Genomic DNA, 21,825 nt, shown 5'->3' on the forward strand with positions numbered 1-21,825 from the left:
ATTAACACTCGCGCCACCGGCCTCGCGCCGTTCCCTCACGGCTCTCGCCCGCCCTGGTCGCCACATACCCCCAACTCCCCCCCGGGCCTGTCTCGGCGGCCGCAGCACCTGGGGGTAAGGACAGACGAGACGAGAGAAAGGAGACGGAAGCAAGGGGAGCGACAGAATGAGAGAGGGGAGAGAGGAAAAAGAGAAAAAAAAAATTCTTGGTCCGGTTCCCAGACACACTGCCGCTCGGTCCTCAGCCAGCCGGGAGGCTCTTCCTCGCGGTGCCATGCGGTGGCACTGGATGCACGGTGGACGGCCCGATCCTCGACCGCCGCCTGGCGGCCGGCGATGGCTCCTCCGGACTGAGGGCAGCCGGTAGCGAGTCCCCCGTTCCCTGCTCCTCCCCTTTATGGCGGACGGCAGCAGGCTCCGGCCCACGGCGAACGGCGGCGACTCCTCCGCTCCCTCTTGGACGGCAGCCACCCCACCTCGTCCCAAGGGCACGGCCTCGAGCTCTCCGTCCCACCTGTCACTAGGCTCCAGCACCACCGCCTCGGGCAGCTTCTCGCGGTCTTCACACTCCCGCGCTGCCCGAACTCCTCAGCACCGCGATCCCCCCTCAGCAGCGAGGGCTCTCCGACAGCATGTCCCTCCTTCCTCCCGGGTTTCGGCACCAATGTAACACAGTTCGTAAATGTGGGAAGAAGGAGGCGGGAACCGGCGAACATTCAACGTAACTTTTAATTCAAAATACACAAAGAACAAAAACGAAAGTAATGCCGGCAGACCCTCGCGGACGTCTGCCGGCCACACAAACATAATAAAACATAACATAAAGTCCAGGCCTGGTCCTCTCTCGTCCTTCACTGTAGTCGCTCCTCCTTTTATGCTCCCGGAGCTCCTCCGTGAGGGACTCAAGGCCGGTGCGCCTCCCAGGTGAAGCTCATTAACACTCGCGCCACCGGCCTTGCGCCGTTCCCTCACGGCTCTCGCCCGCCCTGGTCGCCACATACCCCCAACTCCCCCCCGGGCCTGTCTCGGCGGCCGCAGCACCTGGGGGTAAGGACAGACGAGACGAGAGAAAGGAGACGGAAGCAAGGGGAGCGACAGAATGAGAGAGGGGAGAGAGGAAAAAGAGAAAAAAAAAATTCTTGGTCCGGTTCCCAGACACACTGCCGCTCGGTCCTCAGCCAGCCGGGAGGCTCTTCCTCGCGGTGCCATGCGGTGGCACTGGATGCACGGTGGACGGCCCGATCCTCGACCGCCGCCTGGCGGCCGGCGATGGCTCCTCCGGACTGAGGGCAGCCGGTAGCGAGTCCCCCGTTCCCTGCTCCTCCCCTTTATGGCGGACGGCAGCAGGCTCCGGCCCACGGCGAACGGCGGCGACTCCTCCGCTCCCTCTTGGACGGCAGCCACCCCACCTCGTCCCAAGGGCACGGCCTCGAGCTCTCCGTCCCACCTGTCACTAGGCTCCAGCACCACCGCCTCGGGCAGCTTCTCGCGGTCTTCACACTCCCGCGCTGCCCGAACTCCTCAGCACCGCGATCCCCCCTCAGCAGCGAGGGCTCTCCGACAGCATGTCCCTCCTTCCTCCCGGGTTTCGGCACCAATGTAACACAGTTCGTAAATGTGGGAAGAAGGAGGCGGGAACCGGCGAACATTCAACGTAACTTTTAATTCAAAATACACAAAGAACAAAAACGAAAGTAATGCCGGCAGACCCTCGCGGACGTCTGCCGGCCACACAAACATAATAAAACATAACATAAAGTCCAGGCCTGGTCCTCTCTCGTCCTTCACTGTAGTCGCTCCTCCTTTTATGCTCCCGGAGCTCCTCCGTGAGGGACTCAAGGCCGGTGCGCCTCCCAGGTGAAGCTCATTAACACTCGCGCCACCGGCCTCGCGCCGTTCCCTCACGGCTCTCGCCCGCCCTGGTCGCCACAACTGGGTAATCAAAAATATTAACAATAAACAAACACTCACAAACTCCTTATACACTCACAATCTCTCTGACACAACACTCTCAAACAAACAATGACGAAACCAACAGTATTATCAAAAGTCAATGGAAGCGAAGAACGATGGCGGTAGCACAAAGTCAACGAGGCACGAGGCAAAGGCTGAGTGTTTGGGGCGGTCCTTAAGTACAGGTCAGGTGCTTAGCTGGACCAATCCGTGTTTCCCAAACGGTAAATGGAAACCACGCCCACCTGGAACACAAACACGACTATACACAGAGAAAGAGAGTATACACAGACAATGACAGATGAAAACAGACAAAATACCTTAGGGTCTTAACAATATATTATTGGGAATATTGTGTTATGAAGTATACTTAACGTTAATTATACAAGCCAAGTATATTTTATGTACATACATAGTCCCACGCCTGCTTAAACTCATGCATTTTACAGCTGTACTACAAGCTGCTTACTTTTTGTCAATGCCGTTAGGAAACAGCGCTCTGTAAAGATTCTCCACATGTGGTGTATACATTTTAAGTAATTAGAGTCAGAACTCCACTTTGATTGCTGCTTGTCTTTTCAGGTAGCGATTGATTTCACAGCGTCTAATGGGGATCCGAAGAACAGTTGTTCGCTACACTACATCCACCCCTACCAGCCTAACGAGTATCTGAAAGCTTTAGTCGCAGTGGGGGAGATTTGCCAAGACTATGACAGGTGAGCAAGCTGAACAGCCAATCAAATCCCAACTTCAGCTCTCTAGGTTCTTGACTTTTTTCACACGACAGTTGTTTAGGTTCACACATATGCAAGTTCTCTTTCTCAGAGAGTGCAGTATTTTGAGTAAAGCAGAGTTCCAACATTGGGGTTTTATTTTGTATGTGATGAAGTGAATGTGTAGGCTGTCTAAAAAAATGTAAAGTGAATGAATCAAAGGTTCAAAGTGTGGTTGTTTAGCATGGTTCCAAAACCTTGTAGATGTGGATGCATCATTCTCCATTGATAGTCATTCAAAAGTAGCCATGTATTCTGACCAAAAAATATTTTTACAAGAAATATTTCATAGGATAGTAGTTTATTTTGTGAAAAACTGAAAGCCCCGGAGCAAAGATGGCAGTATGCTGGTCATACATTTCCTTACACATTATGTTATGGTGCCTTGGAGGCCAGTCTGAAACTAGTTTCATTAGGAGGTACCTTCATACAAAACAAAGTCTGCCTCTAGTTTCAGACACAGTCGATATAAAGATATGTGATGCCCTAAACTTCAGAGATTAAACTGGAAATCAGTTCTAGTGACATAACCACGACACAACACACAAAAAATTTATTTATGCTTTTTCACTTTTTTCATGTTAATTGGAATTTTTGCAAAACATTATTTTATTTTGATCACATTTTACTTACCTGCTGCCTTCCGCAGGAGAAACAGTGGAATATGTCATTCACAGATTAGGCCTGTTTTAAAGATAGATATATTAAAGAAAGGCAAAACAAGGTGAAAGTTACACTTGGACAAGCAGTCCAAACCTTTTTTTTTTTTTTTTTAGACCTGTGACCTTTGCATGTCAACAGTTGATTCTTTAGAAACCTGAAGCAGTCTTTGGATAACATGCTAAATCCCAGCATTTTTGACCACTGTAGCTGAGCTGCTATTTCAGCTCTTTGAAAGGTCATTCAAAAACTCATTTCCAGCACCATGTCAAGCTATGGTTTCACTCCAGAACAAGATGAATACACATCCATCAGGCCATTTGGTTGGGATGAAATCTGAAATCACAGCGCATGCTGGTTTGGCAGGCACTAACAATAACAATTATGCAAATCTGTGTCCATTGCAAATGAGTAGTGATCAGAGCCCATTGAGAAAGGATGGGAAATTTGGTATGTAATCCCCAAGATCGTCAATTCTTGCTAGCTCTAATCTCCTGTCCGCTTTCACTTCCGTGCAGTGACAAAATGTTCCCGGCGTTTGGCTTTGGTGCTCGAATACCTCCGGACTTCAAGGTAACTTCTTTAGCATTTATAGCGATTGGGGCGCAGTGGGGTTTTTTTCATTAATGGGATGAAGAGTGAGCGATGCTTCTAACTAGGCCACTGCAGGAGTAATGTATGAACTGATATCAGCAGATTAATTTCCCTGTGACAGATAATGTACCTTTGTGCCGAGCTGAGAGTGTTTTATATTTATCTTAGGCTTCAAGAGTTTTTGATTAGATAGATTGAATAGCTGGATGTGCAGTCCTCACTCCAGACTTGTTAAAATCTCTTTAACGTATTCAAACATTGCTATTGAAAATCTTATGTTTATTTACAACATGAAGCGAGGGGTTTTGAATCCCCCTGAAGGGGGTATTGACCAGCGATATTGACCAGCTGAATGAACATTATCTGCTTATTTAGAGACTACTGAATTCACATAAATAAATAAATAAATCTATATTAAATATTCATTTAAGTTTGATTTATTTGTTATGTGAGAATGTGATAGCTGAGATATGAAACTAGCACAGCTATGTAAGAAATCAGATGCTTGAGGTAATTATACAATTTAGCAGTCTCTATATAAAATATTTGACCACTAAATGCAGAAACTGACCAATCAGAATCAAGTATTCCAGAGCGCTGCTGATATTCAGACCAACAGCAAGATTGCGAGATTTAGCAATTCATGTTTTAAACACGTTGCCTGTTACTGTCTATTTTTTGCTTTGTCAACTGAAATAGTTCCAAACGAAGTAAAAGCAGGATCAACACTGGGTTATCCGAGCAACACAAAGTACGAACTTCTGAACAAACCGGTTCTATTCAGCAAACCAGTTTACCAAATCAGACTGAATCATTTGAAACAGTTCGCATCTCGAGGCAGCAGTGACTCGATTAATGAACTGGTCTCAAAAGAGAGTAATATGTTCCTAAAACAATATTGCCTGCTTTTGCTAAATCTTTTTTTCAATTAACCATTCTGGATCTGATTTCAAAAGCTCTGGAGTCAACAGTACTCCGAATGTAAGATTGATGGCAATAAACATAATATAAATTAATATAAAAATGTGCCTACCTATGGTTTTAATGTGTTTGAGTGTACACAGAATTACATGATTACATGAAAATAACTGATTAACTATTTTTTAACTGATTCATTGAAATTATATTTCCCATCATGGTGTGTTTCATTCCTGAATGAATCAGTGTTTTAAAAGGATAGGTTGAGTGAATGATTCAGTGACTCACTATTTAAGGCAGCCATTTGTTTGGTTCTTGAATAAATGGGGGTTATGTGCAACGAACTTCCATATTTTGTAAAACAGGTTGCATCGCTTCCGTTTAGGTCTTTTGTATGTGCTTTGTTAAATATAGAGCTGTTTACTCAAGATACCTTCAAAAGAGCGAGCAAAGATGAGCAAAAATATTGCATATGCAGATTGATATCTCAAAGTTTTTATTTTTCTTCTCACTAACATTTAGATATTTAAATAGAATAAAATGCCATCAATTAAAAGAACTAACTAGATTTGCTGATTACCTTAAAAATCCATAGATATTGCCATCAGTTACTACTGCCATTAACACTTTCTCTGACAAGCATATACAATGTGACTTGTTTTCCTGTTTATTAATGTGATGTTCGGCATAAAGCTTATTAGGCCCTGTTCCAAATGGCACACTTCATGTGCACTTGTGGAGTTGTGGACTTATGCTTGTCCGTTAAGTTCACAAGACCGTAGGGTGTCCCATTTGCCATTTTAGGTTTCAGAAAGGTGCTTGTGAGCGCCCCCTTTGTGGCTGATATGTACTCTTGATGCACACTTTTGCCAAGCCTGCGAGCTCCGCAGCAGACCTATATCGGACAGTCAAAGCACATTACGTCACAAAAGTGTGATCTCGGAGGAAGATCGTGAGTGCTTAGTGTTTTTGAATGAAGGAGTGATCGTTTGACTCACTCAAAAAAAATGTGAATTGTCGCCACCTACTGGTGTATCGATGTAACCTGCAGAAAGTCCGTTTGCTGATGGACTGACTGTATATAGCACTCTTGCAACGCTGCTCAGACAATCAAAATTTAAGGAACTAACAACTGTGTGATATGAATTATTCTTGAAAAGTACATTATTGATGTAACAAATAAGAATTTTGTTTCTTTTTTTTTTTCTTTTTTTAATTCTCAGGTGTCACATGACTTTGCAGTAAACTTCAACGAGGACAACCCAGAATGTGCAGGTAAGATAGAGCATTCATTTCAATACTTTTCATATATGTATCCATTCTAGACTGTATTTCTTTTAATTTATTTAGTCAATGCAGATCCATTAACATTTCCAAGTGACCTTTGCCCACTGGGACTGAACTTCTCAAAGCCTCAACATAACATTGGCAAAGTCAAACAGCCCTTCAGTATAGTGTTGTCACCCCACACAAATGAGATCAATATATGCAAAGCTGAATTACAGAGCTATGCTACTGACAAAGGTGGACACATTAATGTTTAATGCTGCTATAAAATATACTGCCTGAGGGGAATGTCTGAAGGAGGGAGTCCTGGATGATGTCATCATCACACCCTCCCCTTCCCTTCCCCAATAATTAGTCTCTCTGGGCCTTGACAGCAGGTAAGAATGACTGTCAGCACAAAACCAGATGTTTTAAGGCTTGGTGAAATGATTTTAGATGGTTGCATTAGATCAGAACTTCCTGTACTGGGTTTTAGGGTGTTATTTAATATTGTAGGATACATGTTTACATATTTTATTGCAATTTGTTAACACTCTGCTTTTCATTTTACTACCCTCTGCTGCAAAAGCAAGATTGTTTTTAGAATGTAATGTCTTGGTAGGCTTGCATCATCACAACCTGTTTAAAGTTTGAAACTCATGTCTCCTAAAAGGGTGGCTGCTATCATAAAGTAAAGATGAAAATATGAGAACAATGAGTGCTAGTAATACAGAAACAGATGGGAAAGTATAAAGTAATATAAATGATAATTCTGTTATTGATATTGTGTAGCCCTGCTGAGCTACCTATGCATTTGAATGTAACCTAGCTCTCTTTGGCATGGTGTTACCTTAAAAGTCAGGTCAGAAGTTTCCAGATTAGAGAAGGTCAGAATCCAAATTATTGGATTTTGAATTTAGTTTGCTTCCAGTTTGTTTTATACCTAGCTTTTCTATCATCACTGTCTTCGGCCATGAGCAGGATAAATTGATCATTGCTCCAGTGTATTGGTGTCATTTGATTTCCCTTGCTATTTCTGTACCACCTCTATCAGTGCAGACACACCAGGGTGGCGCCCAGAATGAGCACAGACCACTGAGCTTTTGATCAACCAGCCAGGCCTGTCTCTTCCAGGAATAGCAAATGGCTCACAGCCCCACCAGGACACATGCCAGCCAATCTCCCCCGAGCAGAGAGCGCACCTTTACGCCCTGGTATTGTCTGGAAAATCCAGCATGACAGTAATGCGGTTCCGACAAACTTGGACTAGACACACAGAGCTCTTGGATAGGGTGAATGACATTGGTGTGCAATTATAAACAATTTTTACTTTCTAAATATTGACAGCCCGTTGTAGACGAGCTGTGGCAAGGCGTCTAGAGAGCACAGCAGTTTGCTTTCCATGAAAGGGGCCAATTTGCAGTCTTCTCACTCTTCCAAAGTCACTCTTTTGGCAATGGCAAGCTTTTAAAAAGTTTTGCTCATCTTTAGACCTTTGAGCAGTATTAACATCTTGCTACAACCAAGGGGTCAAGGTTTGACCGGTTAGCATTCTGAATTCTTAAAGGGATAGTTCACCTAAAAATGAAAATTTGATGTTTATCTGCTTACCCCCAGCGCATCCAAGATGTAGGTGATTTTGTTTCTTCAGTAGAACACAAATGATGATTTTTAACTCCAACCGTTGCCGTCTGTCAGTCAAATAATGCTAGTGGATGGGAACTTCTACTATAAGAGTAAATAAAACTTGCATAGACAAGTCCAAATTAAACCCTGCGGCTCGTGACGACACATTGATGTCCTAAGACACGAAACGATCGGTTTGTGTGAGAAACTGAACAGTATTTATATAATTTTTACCTCTAAAACACCATGTCCAACTGCGTTCAGCACTCGTTAGTAAGGTCTGATCGCGCTCTGACAGCGGCAGTGATGTCTAGCACTCATTGAAGTATATGCGCGAGACATCACTGCCGTTGTCAGAGCGCGATCAGACCTCACTAAGCGAATGCTTAGTGCAGTTGGACATAGTGGTGTATTAGAGTTAAAAAATGATATAAATACTGTTCGGTTTATCGCACAAACCGATCGTTTTGTGTCTTAGGACATCAATGTGTCGCCACGAGCCGCAAGGTTTAATTTGGACTTGTCTATGCAAGTTTTATTTACATTTTTTTGGTAGAAGTTCCCATCATTCAAAAGTTTGAGGCTGGTACGAGGTCTCTTATGCTCACCAAGGCTTAATTTATTTGATCAATAATGCAGTAAAACAGTAATATAGTGAAATATTATTATAATTTAAAATAGGTGTTTTCTATTTGAATAGAAATGTATTTAAATTGTTAGCTTTCAGTGTCACATGATCCTTCAGAAATCATTCTAATATGCTGATTTGGTGCTCAAGAAACATTTCTTATCTCCACACACCCTTTTCGCGCAGACATCATACGTCATCAGCGTGTTTCATGCTGTCAGTCACAGAGCACTGCAAACAAACAGCAGCCATCTTTTACAGTTCCAACCAAATCAAAACAATGAGCTTATGTAAATAAGAGATGGCAACCCATCATGTTCTAACCAGAGCTGTCAGTCAGTCGGAATTATTCGTATCCATATCAATCATATCAACACCGAAATTAATCTGTAGCAGTCAGGTTCAAGCTCTTTAAGTTGTTTACGTTCATTATTATTGTAATATTATGTGCTTCGAGACATGAGGTAGTTTAATGCCACCTATGGTGACGCTCTGCCGAGAGTAGCTGTGTGTTTGTGTGCATTCAGTTTTTTGTAGGAGGCGTGGCTTTGGACAGCAATTTGCAGAGAGGGTGGGATCATATTCTTTCAATGCTAGCAGGCTAATGTTACCATTTCCCAGATCACCTACTGCACCTTTAATTTATTTAAAAAAATTTAGACCCCAAACTTTTAAACATTAATATATTATTTTCATTTCTGTCGCTTACTGTATTTATGCATATATCTAACAAAAACTTTTATCTTGTGTAAAGCAAACCTTTATTTGCTTTACATTTGGTCTCTGTAAGTTTTTTAGTCTCTAACACCTTTAATATTGAAATTTTAGCAGGAGAAATTCAAATTTTTTCACAAAATAATTCATTTCTATTCAGGGTTTGGCATTAACTTTTTTGCTTACCAGCCACTGTGGCAAGTGGTTTTCCAAAGTTACTAGCCACTCAGCATTTTCAGTGGCCACAATTTGACATCGATACACATACGTTTTCTTTCTCAACTGTTTATGTTCACTTAAAACATACCTGACTGTTTACATGAAAACTCGCCAAGACTAGCATTTTGATATTATTTTATAAGCAGTGAAAAATAACTCTATTTAGAACTGACAGTTGACACACAACTCCAGATTAATATTATTGTATTATTATACAATATTATTATATTTGTGTGTCAACTCGCTGTCGGAGAGATGAGAGAGCGAGAAAGCGCAGCTGGTATTGTGTATCTATTCTCCGGAAAATGTGTATTGGAAGTGTTTCAGATATTTCAGTATTGATATGTATCAAAAAATTCGATATTTGTGACAACACTATACATTGCACTTAGTTTATTATTCCAGATGCCCTTTTAAAATACTACAATTGAAAAATGTATATAATTTATATAAAACTCAACCCACCAAAGTAGCTAGAAGTGCTGAAATCCACCCGCATTTGGCAGGTTAGTGTGTGTTAAAGTCAAAGTTAAAGTGTTTTTGGCTTTTAGTATGAATATGTTAGACTTACTGTTATCTATAAGCTGGTGTGCTCCAAAACAATGACAAAATTCGTATTTAGAAAATATAAGAGTACAAAACTCTCTCACTTCCGCCAATATGGATCAACGATTTTGATGACATCATGCTGCACTTCAGCTTCTCATCAGATTTTCTGTCCAATCAAATGCTTTCTAGAATCTGAAGCGTCCTGCACCCTACATTATAAATAGATGCTGAAGCTGTGGCTGAAATCGGTCACTTGTTCACACATTTACTATTTTCTACATGGTGTATGACACATAGGATAGGGAACAGGGATAGGGAACAGTTCAGACAGTGTAAATATGCTTTCCATCGAGGTGAATTAAGTCTGGTTTCATGTTAGTGTCACGTGAACCGCAGCAGTCTGCTCCGGTTCAGAGACACAATAGCACAGAGTGGATCATATGCCCTGTCTTCCTGTTTCAGTCGAAATTACGTCAACACATTGAATAATGCTGCGCATATCAAGGCGCTTCAGTGGTCCTTTAATGTCAAGCCCTGTTCCTATTTGTGCTGACATGTTTCACACTGACATGCCCTTTTCAATTCAGTATCATCTAGAATTCAGGGTTTCCCACTTGATCGCTTTATAAATATGAAATTTCTGACAAGGCCACAAGGATACCCATGATCAAGCATGTGGAACACTTCTGGGGGTCATGCGCTAGCCAAGCAACTGCCATTGAGATTAATGTAATGTATTTTTTTTCCTGGCAGTCCTCCTTGGCTGAAACTCACCAGAACACATTCACACAAGCTACTGCCCTGAGGAGAATTAGACTGTAATTAGAAAAGGGGTAATAAGGCAAAGAGCTCACTTAGCTGATTGTTGACACTCTGCAATGCTGCAATGTGTGTGTGGTTTTCCCTGAGCGATTGTGGGACGGTTCACCTGTCCTAGGTGGAATTCCCAACGTGATATCACATCTAACAACATTTACAGCTTTCTATTTGAGGAGGGTGATGGAGTATCATTCATGAAACTAACATCACAGGCAAACACAAGGCCACATGCACATCACATGGTGAGACATTTTCACAGCAGCAGTGTGAATTGGCCTAATTTCATGTCACTGATGATGCATGAAGACTTGGAAGGTGTTGTGACGAAAAGACGTCAGCAGTAGGTTAAATTCAAACCTTTTAATGTCTTCAGCGTGACATATCCTTTAAAGAGAAAGTGCAGTGTGTCATAGTTGAAGAGTCTATTAGGGTCCAGAGCATCTTTGATTCCTCTTTGCGGGAATCCACTGATGCGATTATGTCCATTGATCTCCAGTTTGAAAGTCCTCTTATCTTAATTCTGCCGCTGCACAGCATGGCATGCTTTCACCTTTGAGCGCCTGTTTGTGCGTGTTCAAGCTCACAGGTGTTAATTAAATGAAACAGTTGGAGACGTGTTGAGGAGAGACAGGCTGACCTTAAAATTCACGCTCACCGAGTCAGTAAACGGCATTACTGCTTCATTGTGGAGATTGAGCCTTCACTGACACTCATTCCAGTCCTTTAAAATGCTTATAAGTTTACATAGCCCATGCAGAATCTTTAGAAAAAAAGAAAGAAAAAAAGATTAAATATCAGTGTTATTTTAGTTTAACTGAGATACTATTATATGTTTTTATTAAAGTCCCCCTGTAGCCAATTATTTTATCCCTTAAAACTCATCTTTGATCACCAAAATGATATGTTTTAAAAAAATTCAAGTGAAAAAAATTTTCATGCCTTAAAATAGCTTGAATGTAACTCTACACCCTTGCCTCATTTAATATGCATGGATCAATGAATATGCAAATTAGCCCCGCCTCCACTCGCTCACGCCAGCTCAATTATGAATTGGTAAAACGCCTTTGCAAAATGGTCTGAATCCACTTGCATTTGTTTGAACTGATATCTCACTGAATCAACTGAAGTGATTTCTCAGTAAAACAGACAGTATTGAGAGAGACTAAACAGCCGTTTTCCTCTGTGAACTTGAGGCAAATGGATGTATGACAATTTCGTTGCTTTTTGGAGTTTAAAAAAAAACTTTCAGATGAAATCTTGCAGGTGCCCATGCCTTCTCCGTACATGAAATAAATGCACATCCTTGAATGAGCGCGGATTTCCAGCGTATTTACTTGATCTTATCAGGTAGGCTAATACAGTGGGTACGGAAAGTATTCAGACCACCTTACATTTTTCACTCTCTGTTATATTGCAGCCATTTGCTAAAATCATTTAAGTTCATTTTTTTCCTCATTAATGTACACACAGCACCCCATATTGACAGAAAAACACAGAATTGTTGACATTTTTTCAGATTTATTAAAAAAGAAAAACTGAAATATCATGATTGGACTTGATTAGGAAAGCCACACACCTGTCTATATAAGACCTTACAGCTCCAAGTGCATGTCAGAGCAAATGAGAATCATGAGGTCAAAGGAACTGCCTGAAGAGCTCAGAGACAGAATTGTGGCAAGGCACAGATCTGGCCAAGGTTACAAAATAATTTCTGCTGCACTTAAGGTTCCTAAGAGCACAGTGGCCTCCATAATCCTTAAATGGAAGATGTTTGGGACGACCAGAACCCTTCCTAGAGCTGGCCGTCCGGCCAAACTGAGCTATCAGGGGAGAAGAGCCTTGGTGAGAGAGGTAAAGAAGAACCCAAAGATCACTGTGGCTGAGCTCCAGAGATGCAGTCGGGAGATGGGAGAAAGTTGTAGAAAGTCAAGAAAGTGTGAAAGCCCGCATGGAGTTTGCTAAAAAAACACCTGAAGGACTCCAAGATGGTGAGAAATAAGATTCTCTGGTCTGATGAGACCAAGATAGAACTTTTTGGCCTTAATTCTAAGCGGTATGTGTGGAGAAAACCAGGCACTGCTCATCACCTGTCCAATACAGTTCCAACAGTGAAGCATGGTGGTGGCAGCATCATGCTGTGGGGGTGTTTTTCAGCTGCAGGGACAGGACGACTGGTTGCAATTGAGGGAAAGATGAATGCGGCCAGAGTGCTCAGGAACTCAGACTGGGCCGAAGGTTTTCCTTCCAACAAGACAATGACCCTAAGCACACAGCTAAAATAATGAAGGAGTGGCTTCACAACAACTCCATGACTGTTCTTGAATGGCCCAGCCAGAGCCCTGACTTAAACCCAATTGAGCATCTCTAGAGAGACCTAAAAATGGCTGTCCACCAACGTTTACCATCCAACCTGACAGAACTGGAGAGGATCTGCAAGGAGGAATGGCAGAGGATCCCCAAACCCAGGTGTGAAAAACTTGTTGCATCTTTCCCAAAAAGACTCATGGCTGTATTAGATCAAAAGGGTGCTTCTACTAAATACTGAGCAAAGGGTCTGAATACTTAGGACCATGTGATATTTCAGTTTTTCTTTTTTAATAAATCTGCAAAAATGTCAACAATTCTGTGTTTTTCTGTCAATATGGGGTGCTGTGTGTACATTAATGAGGGGAAAAAAATGATCTTAAATGATTTTAGCAAATGGCTGCAATATAACAAAGAGTGAAAAATTTAAGGGGGTCTGAATACTTTCCGTACCCACTGTATCTATGGTTTGATCCATTCCAGAGGCGGCCAAAATCAGAATTTATAATGGACTTTATATCTCTCTCAGAACTTGGCATTCAATGCCACACTGACTGAATATGCACATGAATCACGGTCACACGCACACGTTCAGAGCAATATTGTTTTAGCCATGTTTTATATTTTTAAAATATTTTGAAGGACAAAAACATGAACTTTATTGGCTTTACTTCAAGTCAGCTGTCACTTTACTTTGCCGAGAACCCCTATGCACTCGCACACTTGGCACAGCCCTTGCGACGGTTCTGTCATTAATTAATATGAATTAATATGATTAGCCTTTTGCTTGACTACGTTATCAAACAGCTAATAATGTGTTGTTAATGTTACACAAACCATGTTCCTGTTCGCCATGTCAGAGTCAGACAGCTGCCTTCTAACAATCAGTATCCTTACAAACGCTTTGAACAACTCAGAACGTCAGCGGAGAAAGGCATATGGTTCATCATAACATCATAATAGACTCGCTATATTATTTTATAAAATTTACCGGGATAACCTGGCTTCTCTCAAGACTTTCCTGCTTCAGAGCAGTCATAGTTAATGATATGCTAAAGCCTGCCGGCACGTTGTTGTGATTGGTTACAAGGTAGTCTGAGACGTCACAAACACCACCGATTTCAAACCGTGGGTCTTTGGTTTACTGCAGTTTCAAACATAAAATACACAGAAATGGTGATGATTTATGAATTTGCACATGGTTTGTCTTAAAGCATATTAAAAACACTACATAGACATATAAACAACATAAAAACTTGATTTTCACCACAGAGGGTCTTTAATATTTTGAATTAACTTTCCGTTTTCATTTTAATTTTACTTAAAGTTTTAGTAATTTTGCATGTTTTTGTCATTTTTATGTTTTTTTTTTTTAAATATATGTTTGTATAGTTTTTATATTTTATTACTTGCCCTGGCAACTAGTTACATATTTATTTATTTTATTTTTTTTATTTTATTTTTTAACATTTATTTTATTTTACGTTTATTTTATTTATGCAACAAAATTCTTTTATGGTTTTAGTTTCAGTTAACTATAATAACCCTGTCAAATATAAGAGAAATAAAATCGTTAGTAGTAATTATCAAGAGTTATTTTAGTATCATTGATATACTATTGTAGTTTTTGTTAGTATTTTGAATTAGACTATTTTTGCCTTTTCTGTTTTCATTTTAATTTAGTAATTTTGTTATGGGTTTTTGTAATTTTATTAGTTTTTTTTTTAAAGGTGCCCTTGATTCAAAAATTGAATTTATCTTGGCATAGTTAAATAACAAGAGTTCAGTACATGGAAAAGACATACAGTGAGTCTCAAACTCCATTGTTTCCTCCTTCTTATATAAATCTCATTTGTTTAAACGACCTCCGAAGAACAGGCGAATCTCAACATAACACCGACTGTTACGTAACAGTCGGGGTGTACGCCCCAATATTTGCATAATGCCAGCCCATGATGTTCCCAACATTATAAAAGGCATTAGACAAGGGCAGCCAGTTAACGTCTGGAGCTGCACACAGCCGAATCATCAGACTAGGTAAGCAAGAACAACAGCGAAAAATGGCAGATGGAGCAATAATAACTGACATAATCCATGATAGCATGATATTTTTACTGATATTTGTAAATTGTCTTTCTAAAAGTTTCGTTAGCATGTTGCTAATGTACTGTTAAATGAGGTAAAGTTACCATCGTTTCTTACTCTATTCACGCAGACAAGAGCCGTCGCTATTTTCATTTTTTAAACACTTGCAGTCTGTATAATGCATAAACACAACTTCATTCTTTATAAATCTCTCCAACAGTGTAGCATTACCCGTTAGCCACGGAGGACAGCCTCAAATTCACTCAGAATAAAACTTTAACATCCAAATAAATACTTTACTCACATAATTCGAAGCATGCATGCAGCATGCATGACAAACATCTTGTAAAGATCCATTTGAGGGTTATATTAGCTGTGTTAACTTTGTAAATGCGCTGTAATATAGTCGATAGCTGGTGTGGCAGGGAGCACGCGTCTTAAAGGGGCGGCGCCGAGTGTAAATCAGTGCATAGTTAATGGTGCCCCAAAATAGGCAGTTAAAAAAATTAATTTAAAAAAATCTATGGGGTATTTTGAGCTGAAACTTCACAGACACATTCAGGAGACACCTTAGACTTATATTACATCTTGTGAAAGAACGTTCTTGGGCACCTTTAAATTTTTAGTTATTTTAATACTTTAAATAAAAACGAGAAATGTAGTTTAGCTAAAATAAGATTAGTTATATATATATATATATAATGTATATAACGATAATAACACTGGTATTTAGTTAGCAGTAGTATGTACTAACCTCCAAACAGCTCCAGACTTTCCTTCTTAATCTTTGCAGGTATCCAAGGTGTGGTAGAGGCCTACCAGAATTGCCTTCCTAAGATTCAGTTGTACGGTCCTACAAACATTGCCCCGATCATCCAAAAAGTGGCCAACTTTGCCTCTGAGGAAATGCACACCAAAGAGGCCATGGTATGTGTTTTTCTATTCCATCATCTATTTCATCTCTAAAGTTTCTTTTGTTCTAATTGTCCTTTTTTGCCTTGATGCAGCAATACTTCATCCTGCTCATCCTGACGGACGGTGTGATCACAGATATGGCGGACACCAGAGAGGCAATTGTCCACGCCTCTCACCTGCCCATGTCTGTCATAATCGTGGGAGTTGGAAGTGCAGATTTCACTGACATGGAGATGCTTGACGGTGATGACGGAATCCTTCGTTCACCTAAAGGAGAACCAGTGTTGCGTGACATCGTACAGTTTGTGCCGTTCCGTAACTTCAAACATGTGAGTTTACATCGTGTTTATATAAGAATTTGAGTGGGATGAGAGTGATTGCTTGTCTTCCTAAATTATGTTACTTTATGTTCAGGGTGTCACAATTGTAAGAATTTATTTTAATTGCAAAATGATGACATGACTTGTTTTCACTTTATTTTAAGGTGATGTAGTTACGTTGTTCTTACTCATGTACTTGCTATAGAGTTATGGTTAGGGTTAAGTTTTGGTTTAGGGTTACTTACTTGAAATGCATAATTTAGTGTACTTAGTAAGTACATAGTAGTAGCTTGTTAAAATAAAGTGTTACCCATGATTTTAGCTGTTGGATATAGTCGAGAAGGTCAAGACCTCTAAGGTGGAACAGGCCAAAATTCCCCTTTTAAGGGGATGATGCAGACATTTAATGCATTTAAAACTAGCTAAATACCAGATTGTTTTTTTTTAGATAATAGTTTATGTCAAACATAAAAATGTGATAGTTATCTAAGATATCCAATTTTTTTTAGAGAAGTGTACCTTATTTGTGAAAAGTGACTATTTATGTAAAGTTTGCTATTATTTTATTTATTTTATTTAAATGAGCTTTTATTTATACATTTTTAGTTTTAATTTTAGTTTTAAGTTTTAATTATTTTATGTGCTTTTTAATTTAATTTCTTTTTAGCTTTTTTATTTCAGTTTTAGTTTTCGTAATTTGAGTACTTTAGCCTAAATTTTATTTATTTATTTATTTTCATTTTATGTCAATTTTCATTTAAGTTGAAGTTTTTCATTGATTTGTAAATTATTTCAACTTTATTTCAATTTTGGGGCCTTTATTTTCAAGAAAATTATTTTTAATAGTTTCAGCTTTAGTTAACAATAACAACAATGCATTTAGTATTATTGCAAAAGGTCCAGTGTGATGGTGATGAGAACTATTTGAATTATAAGAGACACCCTCAGCAGGATAAAGGTTTAGATCACTGAAATAGCAAATATTGTTCATGTCTATTTACTAGTTCTGAGTAACTAATGTTTCAGAGATCTATTCATGCACCACGTCTGAGCTCCCTTTACTTGGAGTTGGAAGTTAAAATTATTATACATGCAGCTAAACTGTAGATCATGCCCTTTAATCAGTGCATTGCTATGCAGAGGTTTTCATCCAGCATCTTCAGAATGTCTGAAGTACCTCTAAGGAGAATCTCTCCTGGTTAATTACTCCCTCCTTCCTCCTCCTCGCTCTCCGTCTCACATTTCCCACCCAGGCTCTGAGCAATCTAATAACCTTTAGCTTGACTGCTCCATTAATTACCACATCTACTGCTGGTCCCTGGTGTAAAACAAACCACAGAATGCAGAGAAATGTGTTGACTCTCGAGTGGGCTAACTAGAGTGAAACAAAACAGTATAGAGGGTTGTGTTTTTTAATGATCTAGAAATTATATATACTCAACAAGAATTAAATTGACCGTAAATGCATTTATGCATTTATAATGTTACAAAAGATTTTTAATTTTTAAAAAGCTGTTCTTTTAAACTTTCTTTTGATCGAAGAATTCTATTGATCGAAGAATCCTGAGAAATAAAGTTTTGCAGTTTCCACAAAAATGTGAAAATTAATTATTTCTGAAGGATCATGTGACACTGAAGCCTGGAGTATTAATGCTGCAAATTCAGCTTTGCCATCACAGGAATAAATGACATTATAAAATAAATTACAATAGAAAATTAAAATTTATAATGTAATAATAGTTTACACTTTATTTTGATGGTCCACTTTAGTCACTTTACTAACTATAAGTAACTTTGCAACTATGTCAGCTAACTCTCAGTATTAGACTGTTTGGTTAAGATTTGGGTTAGTAGAATAAGTTGACATGTACTTGCAGAGTTACTTATAGTCAGTAGAATGTCTGTTGGGGGAGCATCAAAATAAAGTGTTAGCAGAGAGCAGACAGTCTTTTTGCAGTTTAATATTCACAGACACTAGTCTATAACTTAAGAATAAAGAACTTACCTTTCAGAGTCGTGCTCTTCATCTGAGGTAAATTCTTCCAGCATTATTCCTCACCGCATCTCAAAAAGATGAAAAGTAGACCTACATGAATCTGACTAAACTTGATTTGCCTTTGAATAGTGCATGCTCTCCGTGGGTGTGGCCGCATTAGCGGATAATGAGGTGACTCGCGAACGACTGACAGCTCTCATTTTTCAGGCAGATTACATAAACAGAGAATATTTGTTTTCGATTTGACTTACATTATTTAAAACCTGACATTTCAATGTTTCTTTAGACATATGTCTCATGTTTGTGTGGTAAGTATTGACTAAGTTACAGTTCATTTTCTGACGAGTATCAGAATGGACTTCATTGAGAGAGACGGCAGATCGTGCATCATGTTAGTCGGGGCCCGAGCACCAGTGGTGTGAGGACCCTATTGTAATTGCTCGGTCAATTATTTTTGAGGGCCTAAACATGCTTGAAAACTCATGAAAGTTTGCACACGCAGAGTGCAATCTAAAGGCCTAATCTAAAGGCTTTTGCTACATTAAATTGCGAAGATCGGCTTGACAAAATTCGATGTTTCGCCATAAAACAGGAAGTTGTTGTAACTTGGGCATACAGCGTCCGATCTACTTCACATGTTTTATTAGAGTCCTGACCTGAACACATCTACACGCCAGTATTCAGTTACAGTCATAGCGCCACCTGCGGGCAACAGGAAAATTCATGTTTTACACTGTGATTAACTCCTCGTTGAGATTTACCAGAACAACATCATATTTGGTCAGTCTAATCTTAAGGCCTTAATGATGAAGTGAAGTACCGCTAGTATCATGAAGTACCAAACATGCTAGAAACACGTTAAATCATGCAACACTCTGCTAAGTGCTAATGTATGTGATTAACGCCATGAAATAGGAAGTTGTTGTAACTCAATCAGCCCCAGGCTTCACATATTTGAGAACAGTCCTGCCCTGAACACATCTACATGACAATATTCAGTTATAGTAATAGTGCCACCCACTGGGAACAGGAAGTGATGTTTTTAACACTGTGATGCACTACTAGCAACATAATAAAATTGCAATTGAATACTAAACATGCTAGAAATATTCTAAAACATGCTAGCAACACTAAGCTAAAGCATGCTATTATCGCCATGAAACAGTAAGTTGTTGTAACTCAAGCATACAATGTCCAAACCAGTGCCCTGGCCTGAAGACATCTACACGCCGAAATTTAGTTATAGTCATATCGCCACCAGCTGGTAGCAGGAAGTGTGGCAAATACAAATGACTGATGTTTTCCTTCGATATTTATATACTTAAATGCATATTGCCCACCACGCATTTCATCGCTGCTTGCAGCTTTAATTTTATTTATTTTGCAAAAAGCACAACATTTTGATTTTATTGTGAGTTACACAAATAAAAGAGGACATTTCACAGTTTTGAATGATGTATAACTCTTATCTGTATATCCAAAATCGTATTTTGAGTCTCTTTCGCACTGGTAAAAAAAAAAAAACGAGGTGGTATCGCCGCCGTGACTGCCGACCCCAGGTAGTTAAGCAGACAGTCTACTAATACTCTAATGAGAGTTAGTTGACATGAAAAGTTACTTATAGTTATTAAAATGCCTAAAGTGAACCATCAAAATAAAGTTACTTAATCGTATTTCACAGTATTACTGTTTTACTGTATTTCTGATCAAATGCTCCATATGAGACTTCTTTCAAAAACATTTTAAAATCCTACACTTTTAAATGGTAGCATCAATAAACGTCTAAACTAAACATCTAAACAATCTAAACATATTACAACAGTCAACATACAGAACACAGAATGAATGAATCTATACATTTGACATGGCATGTCTCTAAATGTGACAGAGTGTCCATAGAAGCCAAAGTGACAGTTTATTGGGATCCTCTCGGGAGAAAGTGCCAAGGCTTGTTTTCTTTCCAGACTTATACTGTATTGATGGCCCCTGATAAACAATATCAACTCAGCCGTGTCTCCGTATCTGAGAATCTCCTCTTATTAGAATCCATCTAATTGGCCATCAGGGGTTGGTGGGGTTTGTCACGTCTCCTTTGACATGGGCATCCTCTGATTTCCTCTCAGCTCCTCGAGGTGGTTTGAGTCACATGAGTCACTTTTGAGGATGTTTTTCATCATTGTGCATGTGGGTTTCAGCAAGTACAGTATCTTCACACATCATTAGTGCAGGACCAGATGGCGAAATGGATAAATGGCCCTGCAAATGTTTGTTTCTGTTCTTCTTCTCAGGCCTCTCCTGCTGCTTTGGCAAAAAGTGTCTTAGCCGAAGTCCCAAACCAGGTGGTGGACTATTACAACAGCAAGGGGATCAAGCCCAAGTGCCCCAGCGATTATGAGTCTTCCAGGACGTTTGGTCACTGAAGCCCCGAGCTATTGCTCATTTCAAAAACTAGCACGTTTCTGTGAATTTTAAACCTAATTCCTGTTCTACTTTGTTTTGTTTGCATGCGTAGCCTGTGTGGCTTGCATAGGTGTTGCAATGCTACCGTTTCTATTATGTACATGTGTACATGTACAGACTTAAGGCCCGTTCACACCAAGAACGATAACTATAAAGATAATGATAACTATATGTGTGTCCACACCAACGAACGTTAGCGGCCTGTGTATTCTAAGCTTCAAAGTGTGTACATGTTTTTGCTGTTCTTGTTGCATTTACACAGCTTTAACCAGCAGATGTCCTCAGCATGCTATGTTTTGAGTGAATAGCTAGTGTAATCGATCTGACCTAACAGTGAATTTAGCTGACAAAGTGGAATAAAACCAACGCCTAGTCTTTTTCACTGCAACTTCAAAGGAAGCAAGACAATGTTGTCGAAACTAGCGCTGGATACCCGAGGTTATTTTATGTTACATGTTTGCTGCTAGCCTGGCATAATGATCTTATTGTTATTACTTCTCGATTGTTTTCCATATATCCATTTTCCTTAAAGTATCATTGAAAAGGGTGTTTGACTTGTCAAACAGTGGTGGCTTTTTCTGGATCTCGGCGATGAACTTCTCCCGAATGTCGTCTGCCATTTTAAATGCACGAGCGGCCCTTAAATGAGAATGGATTCTGATTGGCTGTCAGTGTTTTATTGTTCAACAGCTGAAAAAAATCTTTCTGAAAGTGACGATATTGTTTCTCTATATCGTTATTGTTATAGATGTGGTGTGGACAGTGCTATTCTTTTATATTTAGAACGATTTTTAGAACTATATCTTGATTGTTATCTTTATAGTTATCATTCTTGGTGTGAACGTGCCTCTACAACTATGAAGAAAGCAAAAACTCAAGAAGTTCTACTGATTTACGCATGATGGCTGGGATTAGTTGAAGAAATACATGGATTATCTGTTGTTTTCTTTTATATAACAGTTTACTGAGATTTTGCTAAATTTCGTAATGTTCTTACATTGTAAAGCATTTTGGATCTTAGAGAAT

General features: G+C 39.7%; 1 protein-coding gene across 2 annotated transcripts in view; it reads left to right on the top strand.

Moving 5' to 3' along the window:
- Nucleotides 1–21,148, top strand: part of cpne4a (copine IVa) — a 73,625-nt gene extending 52,477 nt beyond the window's left edge. For both annotated transcript variants that reach the window (XM_048152551.1, XM_048152549.1), the window contains 6 exons: nt 2,536–2,669; nt 3,905–3,959; nt 6,122–6,173; nt 15,902–16,035; nt 16,116–16,352; nt 20,628–21,148. In XM_048152551.1, the coding sequence (XP_048008508.1) occupies nt 2,536–2,669; nt 3,905–3,959; nt 6,122–6,173; nt 15,902–16,035; nt 16,116–16,352; nt 20,628–20,759 (744 nt within the window). In that variant the 3' untranslated portion in view covers nt 20,760–21,148. The remainder of the gene's footprint in view (nt 1–2,535; nt 2,670–3,904; nt 3,960–6,121; nt 6,174–15,901; nt 16,036–16,115; nt 16,353–20,627) is intronic.
- The last annotated feature ends 677 nt before the right edge of the window (nt 21,149–21,825 follow it).

Source organism: Megalobrama amblycephala, linkage group LG13, assembly GCF_018812025.1.
Source record: "Megalobrama amblycephala isolate DHTTF-2021 linkage group LG13, ASM1881202v1, whole genome shotgun sequence".
Taxonomy (NCBI): Eukaryota; Metazoa; Chordata; class Actinopteri; order Cypriniformes; family Xenocyprididae; genus Megalobrama; species Megalobrama amblycephala.